The following is an 18125-nucleotide window of genomic DNA, read 5'->3' on the forward strand; positions in this document are numbered from 1 at the left end:
ATCTATCCCGACACCCACAGTTGAGTTGGGAAGATGAACGACAAGACGATAGTCAATTAGTGGCGCTATTGGAACCATTCCTGGAGGCTATAACATTGTAGGAAGTCAAAGAAGAGCTTGCAAAGGACAGCTTTCTAACTGTTGTTCAGGAAGTCGTACAAGACGATTCAAAATGGGATACGTACAAACCAAATAATGAGGATTCACAACGCTGGCAAATACTTAAAAAAATACGCCACGAACTGACTCAAGTCAATGGCTTACTCTTGAGAGGTACTTAAATACTGCTACCCAGATCTCTAGAATCCAGAGCCGTTGCCATCGCTAATGATGGACACCCAGGGATAGTTCGGACAAAACAGACTTTGAGGGATAAATTGTGGTTTCCACACATCAATGAACAAGTGAAGCAGTTAGTTGACGCATGCATTTCGTGTCAAGCAACCATGCCTAATCACCAGTTTCAGCCAATTAAGATGACACCACTGCCGGTTTACCCGTGGCACTCGGTTGCGATGGATTATTTTAGATCAACCCCTTCTAACGACTATATTTTAATCATGGCAGATGAATATAGCAGGTATCCTATTACAACGATCCTGGCATCTACGAACGCTTCAGTGGCCATACATGTTATCAAGAACATATTTTCACTCTTCGGGATACTGTTGAAAGTTAAAACGGATAACGTGGCCCCATACGAACAGAGTTGTTAGATGGAACATCTTGGAAAACCACCCTACCAAAGTACCTTCTCAATTTTCGCGCGACAACGCATCCAATTACTGGAAGAACACAACAGGAACATAAACACGCGCCTACCAACGATTTCTACTCCGCCTCTGTGTGATACCGAGGTTAGAACACAAGACGGCGTCAAGAAAGCTGCCATGAAAGAATACGCGGACGCAAGGCGAAATGCCCAAATTCATGACATTAAAATTGGGGATCAAGTCCTACCCAAAGTGATCAAGAAAAACAAGTTTGACTCTATTTTTGAACCAAATCCGTGGGACGTTATTGCAGTTAAAGGGGCACATATAACAATTGGGGTAGGTTCTTCATCGGAATTCGTCTATGGTTAAGCTACTTAAAAATTCCAGCCATGCCGTTTTACCACGCGACATATATAACAACGAATATGACGCCATGCAGTTACCCCACGGGATAGTGAGTAAGACAACACAACCGGCACCTATAGTAATTTACATCCAGTGAATGGTCCTATATATCCAGAACAAAATCAACTGACTCCTAGACAGTCTCAACAAGGAAGAAACGTAAGAAACACCTCTGTAGCTCCAAAAATGAGAAGTCAATATTGCAGTTTACGCGAAAATGTTACGGCTCCTAAGCGTTATGCTGAGATGTAATATCTTTTTTTTTGGCTTTTGCTTGTTTATTTTAAGGTTTTTGTTTGTTCGTTAAAATTTGCCTTGGTTAAGGGAGGAATGTAGTGTCCTCTATATATATATATATATATATATATATATATATATATATATATATACTATCTTTGGTATTCCGTGTTTTAAACTTTGTAAAGATTCGAAATACGCTAGCTATTAAAAACTTGAAAGATCACGAGCGCGCGCTTGGAGAATTTAAAAGGGCAGTCGTTAATACATAATCGAACTACACGGGTGCATTTTATTTCAACGGAATTAATCTCGTTAAGACTAACGCAAGAAAACATTAAAGCTATTGTGATGGCGCAAAGCAATGTGGAAAACGTCACTACTGGGGGAACTATATATTTTTAATAACGTTATATTATAGAATTCTTGATTTATTTTATGGAGATATATTTTATATTTAAATGAAACATGTTAATAGTAATAACACTACCATGACTTAAGACAAATTTTTAAATATGGGTAAAGTTTGCCTACTTAGTATGTAAAGGCCGTTATATATAGGCTGAAAAGCAAAACTCCCCTCTCAATACACAATAGATTTCAGTACCAGATTAGGTACGATGCCACTTAGGGCGATGCAACTAGGTACAATTCCACTTAGTGCGATGTCACTAGGTACTATGCCATTTAGGGCGATACAACTAGGTACTATTCTACTTAGGACGATGCCACTTTGGCACGATGCCACTTAGGGCAATGTCTCTTGGTACGATGCCACTTAATAAGATGTCATTTGGTACGATGCTAGTTAGGGCGTTTTCAATTGGTACGATCTTCTCTAATACCTGTCCCTTCTTAGCCGCAGTAAAATGCCCAGGGTTACCTATATATCCCCTTTTTTCTCAGCGTAGCTGAGCATTTTCCTATAATATATGTCCCTTCTTCCGAACTGAGAAATAAAATAAAAGGTTTCAGGACGATTGTACTAGATTTTAATGTAACCAATAACGAACAGAGTTTCCATATTAAGATAAAAATATCTCCTTATAAAAAGTTATATTTTGTTATGAGTTATTTATTTTATCACCAAGTAACATCAAATAGTTGATGTAATGTTATATGAACTATAATAAATTGAATTTCAAATACGTACATTAAGATGACAAAAGTTATATTAAGTAAAAAACCTCAAACTATGAAATAGAAATCATTTAAATTGATCTCTTTCATAGAGTACTTTTTTCATGTTTATACTTATAAATCAAAACAGTTCCTGTATTATTTTTTTAAATAAATTTTGCCATTCCAAAAACAAAATAAAATAGTTTTCAAAATTAGTACAATGGTACTTTTTATATCAAATCATAAAAACATTTTGGGTAAAATTCTTAAATTATTTAGCAAATTGCACATAGTAACGTATTTCTCCATTTTATTTAATTCTATTCTATATATAAATTAAAATGATTTTAAACTTAATTATACAATTATGCCATATTTAATAATGTTTTGGTGCTACCTCGTTATTCAACAAACCCACTGAATTTCAGGCAAAATTAAAAAAAATCCTTAATTTATACCCTAATCATAATAACCCGGACACTTGGCTTTATAATTCGCTAGTTGACTAAAGCCAACAGATGTACATAAAGCATTAGCTTAGCTGAATATTATTATTATTACTTTGCATAAAGTATTGTCTTGAACTGGATATTTTGAATTGAGTGGCTCCTTGGAATTATTAATATAACTAAAGGAAGGGGTGTAACATTTTAACATAAATCAGGTCAAGAAGTTGGAAAAGAATGTAGTTAAAGAGACTATCGTTTTCAATAGAAGAAAACAAAAAGACCTCTACAGAGAGCAAAGCCTATTAAAGGAAAACCTTCAAGAAATTATGGAAGTAAGAATATTTGAAACATTAATGGAGGAAATTGGACAATTTTACAATCAACGGACTCAAGAAATTAAGTTAAATCAAATTGAAAAGTTTAATAGATTAGTAAAAACAAGCTTAATAACAAGTAACCGTGGAAAACATGAGCAAAAAAAATTAGGCGAAAACGTGGTAAATATTTCAAATTATACCTTAACAATAGGGGAATTAGCGCTTTTAAGTAAAGGATTAAGTTTTAGCATTACACCTGCAAATTTAGATATATTGGACATATGTGCGGAAGCCGAGTCCTAAATTAGAAGATTAAATATAGAAGATCCATTAAAACAAGATATTAGAAATATAGTAAAAAACAATTTTAAATTTAAAACCACGGAATTAAACTTATCAACTCTAGAAAAAACAGCTTTAAAATTAATAAAAAGGAATAATAACTTAAAAATTGTCCAAGCTGATAATGTAATGAACGCAATGGATTATGACGAAAAAATAAGGGAATTATTCAAAGCACAAGGCTATAAGAAAATTAAAAATGACCCTACGGATAAATTAATCGGACAAGTTCGAAGTACCATTAACGAAGCGGTGGACACTAGAGAAATCGAAGACGGAAAGGAAAAATATAAATTTATTCCCCCAGTTTTAAAAGCGCCTCATATTTACGGGTTAGTAAAAATTCACAAACCAGGAAACCCGTTGAGACCTATTGTGTCCTCCATGAATAGCCCCACCTATAGTTGCGCTAAGGAACTAGTCAAAATTGTGGCTCCTTTAATAGGAAATAATGACCATTCTCTAAAAAACTCCTACCATTTTGTAGACGTTTTACGAGCAACTTCTATTGAAAATGATGAAGAAATAGGGAGTTTAGATGTAGTTAATTTATATGGTAATGTTCCAGTAGAACTAGCTCTCACAGTATTAAGGAGTTATCTTAAAAAAGATAAAACACTAAAGACAGGCCTGAGCATTAACACAATTATTAAGTTAAGTGAAATTTGTTTGAAAAATACTTACTTTACCTATGACGGTAATTTTTATATGCAGGAAACAGGTTTAGCAATGGGTAATCCTTTATCTGCCCCAATTGCTAACATGGTCATGGAACATGTAGAACAATCAATATTAAGGAAGAAACAAATTAAGGATAATATAAAACTATGGTATCGGTTTATGGACGATATATTTTTCATTAAGAAAAAAGCCCTATTAACAGAGCGGTTACTAAATATTGTCAATAAGATTCATAAAAACATTTCCTTCACGATGGAGGGGGAGATAGAAAGAGCCCTTCCATTTCTTGACGTAATGGTCAAACATCAAAATGGACGGTTCGAATGTTCCATGTACCAAAAACCTACGCACGCAAAAACGTTTTTAAATTTTAATTCTTGCCACCATATCAACATTAAAATAGGTTTAATTAAATCCCTGAAACAAAGAATAGAATACATTTCAGATCACCCTGTTAGGGATAAAGAGATGTATTGTCAACAATTACTTGATAGTGGTTATCCAAAACACTTAATTAACTCTATATTTAATGATAATAATCTGAAAATTATAATAAAAAAAGAGACCCCTAAAAATGTACTTAGTTTACCTTACATAAAAAATATTAGTGAAAAAACGAGGCGTCAATTAAATCTGGAAAGTGGCTCAGTTGGAGTAAAAGGTTGGGGTTTATTTAATTTGGATAAATATAAAATTAAAATATAGGGTAATTGTATAGAAGAATAGTTAAGACAGAATTGATACAGTTTTACCTAAAGAATTTGTAGCCCATAAGGTAACTGTTATAAATAGAATTAATTAGTAATGTTGTTGTTTTTTACATATATGTAATTTTGTAAGTTTAAGCATTGTATAATTTTTGAACGATTCTTTTAAATACGTTTTTTTTTCCTGGGCTACCTAACGGTAGCGTCTTATAGTATTTTTAGTATAAAATGATCTTAACGCGGAGAATCCAGAGAGGCGACCGATAGTCTGGCACGGTATTGCAACACGCGATGAAAGTCCGAGAGTAGGGTTAAAGCTCATTGCCCAATGGTAGAAATATTTTTGGTTTTGTATTCGTGTTAAGGAATCACTTGTAACAGTCACTCGCTGAAGAAGGACCACGGTCCGAAAGCTCCAAATAAAATAAAGTTTTTTCTAAGTCATGAAGTAGCAGCTTTTTTAAAATTTAACAATTTATAAATTATAATACTAATAATGCGAGATTTCAACAATTAAAATATATATCCAACTGGTGTATAGTAGACTAATATTTGGCAGTATTTGCACAGTTAATTATAAAGGACTAACTGAGTTCAAATAAACCGCTCTCAGCAGCCAATTGATATCATTCCACAATCGAATGAATTAGACAAATATACGGCGCTAGCCAATGACATCTGCTTTCCATTGTATATCCGTTCCATTTATGAAATAGTACACAACCTTTTTATGTCTTGATTTTGACAATAGTATATAGTAGACGAACATTTGGCCACTACTCCGACTAAGAGAATGTTTTCTTATATTCTCCAAACCCCACAGTCGCATGGGTTTGACAAATATTTAGTACTAGTCCAATGACGGCTGCTTTTCATTGTAAATCCAGTAATGTCGCAACACGAAACCTTTTTCTTTCTTGATTGTTAGAGTAGAATAAAGTAAACAAACATTTGGCAGTATTTGGATAGTGAATTATCGAGGACTGACTGAATTGAAATAAACTGGTCTTCAGCCGCTTGATATCAAAGAAGTACGCCGCTACTTCGACCAAGAGAATGTTTTTACAAGGTCTGTTATATTCTCTGGACCCCACAGTCACACGGGTTAGACAAATATAAGGCGCTAGTTCAATGACACCTGCTTTGCATTATATATCCATTCCAGTAATGTCGCAGTAGAAAACCTTTCTCTGTCTTGATTGTTAGAGTAGCATATAGTACATAAATATCGTTGTCTTGTCAAAGCAAACCAAACGTTTTATCAGCATCTCACAGTCCTACAGGCTAGTTGTAGACTTCAAACATAATTTAAGATAACTTGGAAATTTATAAAAATACATTAGGCAAAACCTAACTACATTATAAGAAACTAAAATATAGGAGTAAGGCCCGGGCCCGGACTGCGTATCAAAAGGCGCACCGGGCGGGAAAAGCTAAGGGCGCCAATATCTTTCATCCGAACTCTATTATACCCCCCCCCCCCTCCTTAAAGGTGTTTATTATTAAATTATTATAGACTTCTGCTGTTACGGGTCTAAATGATTTTCAGTCTTTTTGAATATATATTTTTTAATTCTTATTAAACTGGTTATAAATACAGGGTGTTTTGAATAGCTCTGACTGGGAATTTTTGTCAGAAACTGCAAAATATAGAGTTGCGAAATTTTCAGGGTATTATTGCTAGTGTGGGAACGCTTTAAATCCTAAATTTCAGAAAAATTGGAAATAATTTCGGGTTTTTGTAAAAACTATTTTTCACCGGTAGGTGCTAGAATAAACGTTTCAATGATAAAGTTGTAGAGTGCTGTCGAAAATGTTCAAGGAAATTGGTTTCATTGGAAAAGAACACTTTTTCACGAAGATATGAGCTGATGAAAAAAACAAGCTGTCCATAGGGGCCAATAGCCTTCGCATTTTGTACTTAAATGAAAGAAATGTCTGAAAGATTTAATTGATCATTTTATTCGAATAAACATAGGAATTTTACAAGTTAGGGTCTATTATACCTGCGTTTGCCGCGATGCATGTTTGGGCACGATGAAGCATGTTTTGAAACGAGCGTCTGATCATATCAGGAGTGACAAGCTCGAAGGCTGCAATGATTCGGTGACGCAAATTTTCGATGTTCTCAACCCCCACAAGATAAAGTCCATCGGAGTTAGGTTCGAAGACCTCGCGGGCCTTCAAACCGCGACCGTTCCTGCCAGCTCAACGTTGAGGGAACTCGTTGTTAAGATGCTCCACTACACATCTAGGTACGTGGGGTGGTGCGCCGTCATGTTGGTACCACATCTGTCTGTAAGCTTCCAGCGTAATATCTTCTAAAGCGTCTGTTATTTTGTTCTGCAAAAGCGCCAAGTAGCGTTTTCCATTAAGATGAGATGTGAGGAAAAATGGGCCAATAACTCGATCCCCGAGCAAACCGGCCCAAACATTCAGTCGGAGTTGTTGTTGTTGATGATGATGGTGAAGAAAACCCCAGTGAGGATTTTTGTCACACCACATGTGGGTGTTTTGATAATTGAAAGGCCCATCTTTCCCAAAGGAACATTCGTCGGTCACCAGCATTTGATTGATGAAATTTGGGTTATCATCAGACATGGTTATTATCCAGTTACAGAAATCAAATCTACGTTCCATATCTCCTTCTTGCAGATTTTGCTGGAGGGTCGCTCGATGCGGATGGGAGTTGTGATTGTGAAGAGTGGTCCACACGTAGTTCGTCGATAATCGCTTGCACCTCTGACGCTTGCTCGAGGATACGCAACAAAGTAGGCTAGAATGGTGTCTTCTATGTTGATGTTTTGACGATCTGGTCCACGAAATCTGGGATTGACGTTTCCGTAAGTCTGAAAGTCACGAACAGCTACAAGAACGGTGTTGTGGCTTGGTCTTCTATCAGGATATCGAACAGTGAACAATTCACTAACCCTATGCGCGTTACGATTGGCACGCTGATTACGATAATTATTAAGTGGCATATTGATTAGACTCAATAAAGTTAGAGAATGGTTGAAAAAAAAAGATTTTGCATTAAATAGTAATTGAAAACTTGACCTTTGTGCGTTTTAGGTCTACTCTAAGCCTAAATTGGCGTTTTGGTAAATTACATGTACTTTATTTAAGGAATTTAATCTTGTAACGTGATTTCTTTGCCCCTAAGGACGGGTTGTTTTTTCAAAAAAATGCCCAGTCAGAGCAATTCAAAACACCCTGTATAACGGTAACACGGTATATTAGTATTACCTAAACAAATTATTATTTCATCTTGTGTGGTCGTGCACCCTACTACATCATTTAAAATAGGTCACGTTTGAGGGAAACTAATACGGATGTATTGATATTTATATTTTATTATTTTCGAGTTTTAGTGAAATATTTTCACTGCCCGAATCTTTTTGACCATAGGGCGATCCGCGATCGGGGGAACTATGTTTGGCAGTTTAGGGGCGCCAAGCCCCTTTTTACCCTTGGGGCGCACCGGGCGCGCGCCCGATCTCCCTTATGGCCAGTCCGGGCCTGAGTAAGGGGGCTCAAATAACATTAAAAAAACCAATTAGTAAAAGTAACAAATTATACGCGAAACACAAGCTTAATACTCTGGTACTTAATTTAGGTCATTAAATTACCAATTTTTGATAAATTCTTCTAATATGATAAATTGCATTTTCTAAAAAGAATAAATGATTGCGGGGTTTGTCTCATGCATCGCTCACATTCCAGTTCATTTTTTACTCTCCCATAACTTAAAAAATAGGTCTATCACTAAGACTACAAACTAACGGGAGCTATATATTACTTACACAATTGCGCACATTATTTTTGGTAATTAATTAATACCACCAATGAGTTTCACTTAATTTTATGTGAATTCTATTTTGCCATCAGCAACTTCTGAATATCAAGGGAATCCAACTTTTTGATACAAGTTTTTAGGTCACATGGAAGTTCCTTGACTGAGTATAATTTGAAATACATGCAGCCATTTATAACGAAATTATAGTTTCTCTAAAAATAAACAATAGACATCAGTCAAATTTTTAAAAAAACCTTTTTCTTTGACTTATTTGACTGTAATTGCAAAGTGTCCACCCTGTTCCAGATCCAGGATTCTTTAGAGCAACTATGTAATGCTCCGCTGCACAGTCTTCTCCAATATGAACTATAGCAGCTTGGTTTTTGAATAAGAAATCATTAATTTTTACCCTATCAGTACTAAACTCTTTAATTGGAGTGTGAATTTTAATTCGTTCAGCCCGCCGGTAAGTAAACCTGGCCAAATTCAAAATTAGATATTTACTAGAAGAATGCCAAATCGTTCGACGTTCCTTCATTTAAGTTTGGCACTGAACGCAAGGGTTTTCAAACAGCTCCCAGTAGTTCAACAATTCATTAAAACTTAAATTTTTTTATCAGCCAGTACATTAACGATGAAAACATGACCATCTTGAGGTTGTTGATTATAAACTCTCTCATTAGGACAATTTGGACATCTAGTTTGATACTGAATACGAAATGAAAATAAATTATCAATAAGAACATTTTCACCTTCAAATTTTTGAAACAGATTCATCAAAAATTCCACTGGATCCTGTTGATCATTTCCATGAAATCGTACAACAAGCGTACCTCTGACAGCAGAGGTTTTTAAAAGTGAAATATTAGGATCTTCCCTCTGAACCAGCAGTTGTTGCAATGCAACCGTTGTTGGTCCTGGACAAATAACTATTTCTCGAATGCTTCTGACAAATTCTGGAATTTGGAAAAGAGCTTGTAAAATGGAAATAGCATAGCATGAGTTATCATTATTCAAAAAGCCTTTTATTACCAAAGGTGAATTATCTTTAGGAATATTACCACTTACAGATTTTTTTGGCACTCTAGCCTTGGAGGGAACAGCTTTATTACCTGAACTAGCTTTTACACCCATATAAATTTCATCCACTGTATGCTTGAATCGCCTTAGCGACACTCCAGAAGTTGTTTTGGTTGTTGTTTTTGGAAAAAATGCTATTTGAGGCAAATCAGGCCTAAATTCTTTTCTTAGTCGATTATACTCGAATATCGCTTTGCAATCTGCATATATTTTCGACCCATCAAAATCAAACAAATGAAGGCCATCCAAAGATGTAACCCTCGAAAGAGCAACGTATGCCATCCCACTTTGAAAAATACTTGGTCCAATATTCATCAAACCACATTCCATACTCTTATGTATGGTAACCCCATAAGCCAAAACCACTGGAAATTGAATTTTTGAAACGTAAATGTTTGTCAAAATTTCAAACTTGACTGTAACTCTTTCAATTTTCTCTTCAGTGGTATGATTATCAAATAAAACCAATAACTGTGAAACAATTCCATTTACATTCTTTTTAAACCCTTTCACAGTACCCATGGCTCCATTAACAAGTAATTTATCCATATCGAGATTTCTTCTCAGCATAATACGAGCATTTATGCAAAGCAATAGTCTAGATTCTAATCCTGAGCAGGATATATCAGTGACAGCACTGTCACTGATATATTGCTTTCGAGTTTTCTGAGCTGCTCTTTAACTGTTTTTTGAATTTCCTGCTCCCCATGGGCCTTATCCTCACTTAATATTTCCAAAATAGGATTACCACATTTTTGAAGCATAGCACTGTTTATGTCATTGCACATTTTATTGGTTGATAACAAGCAAACAGGTTTTTTACCTTCTTTGCACAGGTTATCGTAAAAGTTGGCAACCTTCTCAACATTATCTGCATTAGGAATTAGGCGTGTCTTCAAAAGATCAACATCTTCAGCAGTAACCTGTCCTAACCTCAGTCTACTCAACATTTCTCCATAGGAAAAGTCATTCTTGTCTTTTATTAATAGTTAACTCGTCAAATTTGAAACACTGTCGAAATAAATTAAATCCACCAACTGAGCCAATAAGTTTACGAGCTTCTAAATGAGTGAGAATAGAAAATACAGGATCCCCTTTAACGGGTTGTAGTTGCAATAAATCTCCTAATGCCAAAATTGAAATTCCACCAAATGGTTCTTCTTTACCAGTTATCTAACATAATCTTAAAGGGATATAAGCTAGAAAAGCCGAAGATACCATAGAAAACTCATCGATTATTAGTAGCTTCAAATGGCCCAGTGTGTTCTGCATTATCTTCTAGATGTCCGGGCCTAATTTGTAATATTTCGCAGTTTTTCCACGTTGAACAGGTAGCATTAACAAACGATGCAGAGTAACTACTATGTTATAGGCAGCCAATCCAGTAGGAGCTGCCAAAGCCACTCAAAAATTATCTTGAAAGTGCGAGCATAAAAATATTCTAAGGGTTTTAATTAGGAAACTTTTCCCAGTTCCTCCATATCCACTTATAAACATATGTAGTGCTTCGTCAGAAGAGTTTGAACTGTGAAAATGACAAGCGATTTTATCAAAGATACTCCTCTGATCTGTTTCTAAATATACAAGCGCACAAGTTAAGCTGTCAGGAGTTAAAATTAAATTTTCCTTAAGAGCTGCGTTCACTTCATTCCCACAATAGGATTATCAGTGCTAGCTACCACAAAATTAGTCAAAGCTTCTTGCAGTTCCTTTTCTGCCTCTAGTAAAGCATTTAACTTTTCATGATACTTCATCATATCCTTTAACCTTGGTAAATAACTTTCAAAAGATTCTTTAAAAGTTTTATGATTACCTAGTATAGAACTTTCTTCTCTCCAAGGTAAAAATAACATCAACAACCCATAATAAAACTTTTCATTCAGATTTATTTAAATCATGATTTGGGTGCTGAACCAGGAAAGGTTTAACCCTCATCTTTACAAAACCAGTTCCATCTTTTAGTTTAAGTAATTCAGAAGGTCGTTTTGTAATAGGCTTTTTTGAAACCCGATAGTAGAACCTTGCCCAATCAAACAATCAAGTGTCTTCTCGACTATCAGGGCGATTTGGATATATATCATCAACTAACTGTTTCATGAATATATCTGTGCTCTCAGGATCAGTCTCTTTCAGAGATTTCAAATCTTTGTACTGCTTAAGTAATCGCTTTCTATGTTCGTTAGGGGAAGTATTAACAAAAACAATGGAATCCGATTTCCCATACAGATGCTGCTGCGTTAAGCGATCAGCTGCCTCGTAGCTACCAATTTCACGATGTGAAATAGCTTTTAAACCTACTGACCTCAAACGGCTGGGTAAGCCTTTATTTCCTAAATCATTCCAAAAACTCTCCTTATCTGATTTTTCTTTTTTAGTAATATACGAGGTGATATAGCGTGCAATAGCCATTTTCAAATCAGATACAAACTGAATGTCCATGTTTCCTTTAAAAGCCAAAAGCATCAAAGGGTGGTAACACTTGATTCATTTTCTAGTCTAAACCGAAATCTTGGATTGAAGTTGACTGTTTCCAAGAGAGTTGGATCTACAACTATCCGATAAAATCTGGCAGCCGTGGAACAGTAAATTAAATCAGTGATTTCCGGTTTTACTGGGCTGGATGGAAGGGGGACGAAACATTTATTGAAAGACCATCTTTTGTAGTTCAACTATATAAATAATAATAATAATTTATATATGAAGATGAATGTGTCAGTTGGTTTGTTTGTTCGCTATACAAATCTGTAATTTGAAACTTAAAGGCCCCAAATTTGGTGTACAGGCTTGGTGCTACCAATAAACGCACTACCTTTACTGTGACTTTTTATTTATAAAAAAATAATCGATACACTTAATTAGGTGGTAAATGGCACACTGAAACTAGCGTGGAACTCCATTTTTCAAAGACACTCGAAGAGCGCCACCATCCTTGCGCGGCACGCAATTCTGGCGGCCTCGTGCGCTCGAAGCCGAACACACCTCTGCTCATCCTCTTCTTCCGAGCGGCCACTAAAATGTTTTTCTCGCCGATGCTCGTGAAAGTCTGTTTCACCCGGCTCCAAAGGCGTCCAGTGTGACGACTGCATTTCCTCTCCTTCGTCCTCGTCGAGCGGCTCCTCGCCGTCCAGAGATGGATCGGGACTAGTTTTAACAATCTTGTCGAACCAACAGGCAATGCCGCAGACGGCACTGGTCGGCGACGTAGCGTTTGACGCATCTAAAACGTCTCACCAGGCATCGTAGTTGCGGAAGTTCCTACAAATATCCATGTTGCTTACTAACTGCGACGATTGTCAACGGGGCCGGAGCGCGCTGCACGGTGGCGCCGCCCTGCGCCTAGAGTCCAAGGGTCACGAAAACTCATTGGCGGAGGCCCAAACTGAGATGGGCGCTTTGCAAGGACAAACGTCACGCCGTGTGTGCGGAAAATTAAACTGATCTCAAATGCGATCACACTTTCATCGTCGGCCATCGTAACGTCAAAAGCACCTGTACGCTTTTGCAGGCCGCCTACTTGACGCACAAAATGTCGTCCGCTACCCAGTGCCGTCTTTCCCATTGGGCCCGTTGGGCCAGGGCCCAGGGCCCCGAGTTCGAAAAGGGCCCCCTCAGGCCCTTGCTATCTCGTCGTCACTTTGGTGTCCCCAATTCGTAAGCAACCGTAGGGGACCCCCAAATTAAAAAGTGCCAGGGCCTCACAATATGCAAAGACGGCCCTGCCGCTACCACGCCTTTACCTTTGCCGAATGACGTCCCGACACCCAAGCGTATCTACGGGTCGGTATTTTTACCCACCTTTTAGTATGGGACTTATAGACAGGATACTGATTGATAGCGTTTTCCATTACTCGCTCCGATTGGCGCTCGGATCAATCTGATTGTCGTCTTACGTTCCTTTCGCTCGCCAATTTCCAATACGAGGAAGATCCGCGCGTTTCATTCATAGAAATAATAAAAGGAGTAGTACCATAAATATGTAACTAGAGAAACAAACACCGAACTCGAAGCTGTGAATACAATTTCCTTCCCCCCAGCGGTATGCTAAAACTAGAATATTACCGTGGCGTCATATCGCGCTTATTTTCAAAACTAGAAGTGTATAGTTTCTGTTGTTTCAAAATCCACAGCCAAAGGGGTCGGAACAAGAGTTTCAAGCAGTCAAGCTCGATTTCCCCTCTACTTATATTTTGATCTCTATGAGAAGTACAATCGTAGGTAGCTCCTATACCCTACGACCTACCAATGAGTATTCCATCTCGATATTATTAAATATTTAATTTAAATTTAAGTAATTTAGTAAATTAAGGTTCATTTATAACACAAACGTTTTCGAAATGGAACCCATCCGAAAAATATTCATTCATACTAGATTCGAACCCTCCTTATTAGAACGAAGTTGTTTTAGAATATCAACGCCTATAACCACTACACCACATTTCAACACACCGATCGCTCTCTTTAATATGACACATTTCTTTTCTAGAAGATCAAGGCTTAAGAAACTCGAGCTAACGCATCGCATGGACGCCATTTTATTTCATTTTTCAAGGACCAAAATCAGTGTAAAAGAGGCTGGCGCAACAACGTAAAATTTTCTGATCCTAGACGCTATCGCCACCTGCTGTAACCTATTTACATTGAAAATCAGCAAAATTTTTAAACAATTATTTATAACCTTTCTTTTCAAATTTAATAGAAATAATATGGCTAGGAAATTAATTTAAACTATAAACGCAAATCCTTTAAAAAATGTTTAATCTAAAACCAAGCCGTTTTTGCTGTGTCTAAAAGTTACTGATGCGTACATCAGAAATTAAGGTACCTCAGCACCCAAAATTATGTCTACTTTTCCCTTAACTTTCCCATAGCGTGAAGCATCGAGTTTAATGTTAACAAGTTGGCAAGCCAAAATATACCTCTCCTCGGAAGAATTGTCCCTAGTGGTATTAATTTCTCGAGATAACCCTTAAAGATATATTTCCGCAATTTAGAGTTATTTGTTAAAAATGCTATCCCAGTTTTATCCAGCCCGGTATAAAATTTTAATTATAATTAAAATAATTGAGACGAAACGACCAATTTTAATTTATTCAGAATATCATAAGTTAAGTAGTTACAACAGTGAGTTAGACGTACTATAACAATGCACAATTGAATTACACCCTTTTTACAGTACAAGTTTGTCAGTTGAATATAATACAAAGCAAATTTTAATGAAAGAAATAGCTACAGAGGGTATTATAACGACCGTTCGCTTTTTACCTCTCCGAGGGGACAAAGTCCCCTAGGAGGGGTTATGCAACGACCGTGTCTGTCTGTGGGTCTGTGGGTAGGTCTGTCTGTCTGTCAGGACTGCGAACGCGTTCGCATTTTCGGTGCAAAGTGTAATCACTGCGTACGCAGTTTCTCAAAGGGTTGGCAAAACCACCGTGTGACGGTGAGCGTTAACGGATGCATTTGCGGTTTGGTTTGGATGGTGTTTTTTCGCTCACCGTCGTGACGGTTTGGTGTATTATGTTTTTGTTATGTTTATGCGTAGGTTGTGAGTGTTGAATTTGTTGTGTTTGTGTTCTGATGGTTGTGCATGTTGAGTCTGTATTTAATAGAGTACGAAATTTTGGTTTAATTGAAATAGAATTGAAATTGAAATTATTGCATCGAAAAAATTCTAATTTAGCGTTTCTCTATTGATTAAAAACAAATGCGCCACCCAGGTTTCGAACCCAGACCATTCGGCTTGGCAGTCGAGCGCTCTACCACAGAACCACCGATAGCTGCTTAGATTCACTGAAATTAAGACAGGCATCGTAAGCATAATAGGTAATAAAGTCTTTTTTTATTAATGAATTTATGAAGGCCTAATCTGGTATTTTTTAAAGGTTAAATCTTGTTTTAGCGCAGTCAGCCGAGATTAGAGGGTTAAAGGGTAGACCCTGTGGGTGGTCCACTTTCTTAACGACCTATATATAGTTCTGTTAATTCAAAGGAGATAATTTAACGTTAATTGCTTTAAGAGCTGGCGGTTAGTCAAGTGGCTCTCTGTGCTTTGTTGATGGTAAGGTTTTTGCTTCTTGTAAATACATTTGGTGTGGATATTTGGATATCTACGATTTCTAACGCAGTCAATGATTTCTTGGGAGTGCGAGTCATTATATGATATTGGAAATTGGACGGCATTGGTCTTTTTCATGTGGTATGCGTCACAACGTCAACAGGAAGTGAACGAGTCGTCCACTACCAGATATCTACGGTATCTTCATCAAGGGCGAGTGTTGAAATAAAATGAGCGTTAAAGATGCGGCAAGTATTTCGTAAGCGAGTAATTCCAAAAAGCCTCTGTAGATATTTCTTTCATTAAAATTTGCTTCGTATTATATTTAACTGATAAACTTGTTCTGTAAAAGGGTTTAATTCAATTGTGCATTGTTATAGTGCGTCTAACTTACTGTTGTAACTACTTAACTTATGATATTCTGAATAAATTAAAATTGGTCGTTTCGTCTCAATTATTTTAATTATAATTAAAATTTTATACCGGGCTGGATAAAACTGGGATAGCATTTTTAACAAATAACTCTAAATTGCGGAGATATATCTTTAAGGGTTATCTCGAGAAATTAATACCACTAGGGACAATTCTTCCGAGGAGAGGTATATTTTGGCTTGCCAACTTGTTGGTTTATAATTTTAACGGAATCGGGCCGATTTTAATTAAACGATAGATTATCGAAATTTTGTTAAAAGAATATTTCCTAAGGCCGCGCGATAAATTTACGAGAATAATTTCCCGTCGCCGTTATATCGTAAATTTAGTTGATTCGGGATTGCCAGAACTTTAATGTTGTGGGCGAGTGATTAGAAATAAAATGGCAACCAGAATTATGCAAAATTATAAATGTTTATTTTTATTCGGAAGAGTCTATGTAAAGTTCTAGATTTAACTTTCATCAATAACCCAACAATATATATCCCTCCTACGTAATTGTGTAGAACTGGTACTCAAGTGTCCAAGACTAGATTTGTCTTAGTTCATCGTGATTAAAAAATAAACCAAAACACACTTACACTTACACTTAAGTAAATATAATAAATTTTACTGAGTAATTTTAACTAAATTCAAACTACCTTACTATAAACTCTTGTCTTAATTAACAGCTGAGAGCTGTTCGCTACTAATATCTTCCAATCTACTTAATTAGCCTCACAGGTTGAGTTGATAATTTCAAGGGTATAATTAGGTTATTCCAATTCAAAAAAACAATCAATTTTATCTTACAGCTGACTTGAGTTAGTTCACAATTATTTTAACACTTTCAGTCTTAAACACGCACTGTTCATACACTTAAGTCCTTTCGCTCACGTTCCAAACGCGAAACACAATTTTACTCTTTCCTTGACCGAAGACCGAATATACTAATTAAAACCGCAAAGTTACCTCATAACTTTTGACCGACACCAGGACCCCGTCCTGTAGTAGTTCGTCTGACCGCCAAGAACTAAGAAAGACTAATCTTCCATATTGACGGCAACGACTTTATATACGTTTAGTTGATGTTTTTTAGTCCCGTCAAGATTTGACTAAAGTTCGAAAAATTGAAGAGATTATATTTTTTACCCGGTTTGATTGATAGTTCTCCACACGGTGGCGCTATATTATTACTTTTATATAGTTTCCGCGGGAGTTTTGAATAATTATCCTTTTTATAATTTATTTTAAAAGGTAAAAAACCGCCTTATCATAATGGTTTCTTTACTTTTTATATGCTTAAAGGTAGTCAATGGCTCGGCGGTAAACTATCTGCATTGTAACGATGCGATCCGATTTCAATTCCTGAACACGATCAAATAAAGTTAAATACTCAGATATTTAATTAAATATAATATTAATATAATTTATAACTATAATATTAATATAATTTATAACTATAATATTAATATAATTTATAACTATAATATTAATATAATTTATAACTATAATATTAATATAATTTATAACTATAATATTAATATAATTTATAACTATAATATTAATATAATTTATAACTATAATATTAATATAATTTATAACTATAATATTAATATAATTTATAACTATAATATTAATATAATTTATAACTATAATATTAATATAATTTATAACTATAATATTAATATAATTTATAACTATAATATTAATATAATTTATATTAAATATAATATTAATATAATTTATAAATATAATATTAATATAATTTATAAATATTTAATTAAATATAAGATTAATATAATTTATA

At 35.6% G+C, this 18125-nt stretch overlaps 1 protein-coding gene across 1 annotated transcript; it reads left to right on the forward strand.

Moving 5' to 3' along the window:
• The first annotated feature begins 3726 nt into the window (after positions 1 to 3726).
• LOC149923234 (uncharacterized) lies at positions 3727 to 6085 on the forward strand. Its single transcript, XM_090162372.1, has 3 exons — positions 3727 to 4173; positions 4303 to 4560; positions 5990 to 6085. Exons 1-3 carry the CDS (start codon positions 3727 to 3729, stop codon positions 6083 to 6085), a joined length of 801 nt encoding a protein of 266 aa, XP_090018498.1.
• Positions 6086 to 18125: the final 12040 nt, after the last annotated feature.

Source organism: Leiobunum rupestre, chromosome 11 (assembly GCF_980474605.1).
Source record: "Leiobunum rupestre chromosome 11, qqLeiRupe1.1.hap1, whole genome shotgun sequence".
NCBI classification, from domain to species: Eukaryota; Metazoa; Arthropoda; class Arachnida; order Opiliones; family Sclerosomatidae; genus Leiobunum; species Leiobunum rupestre.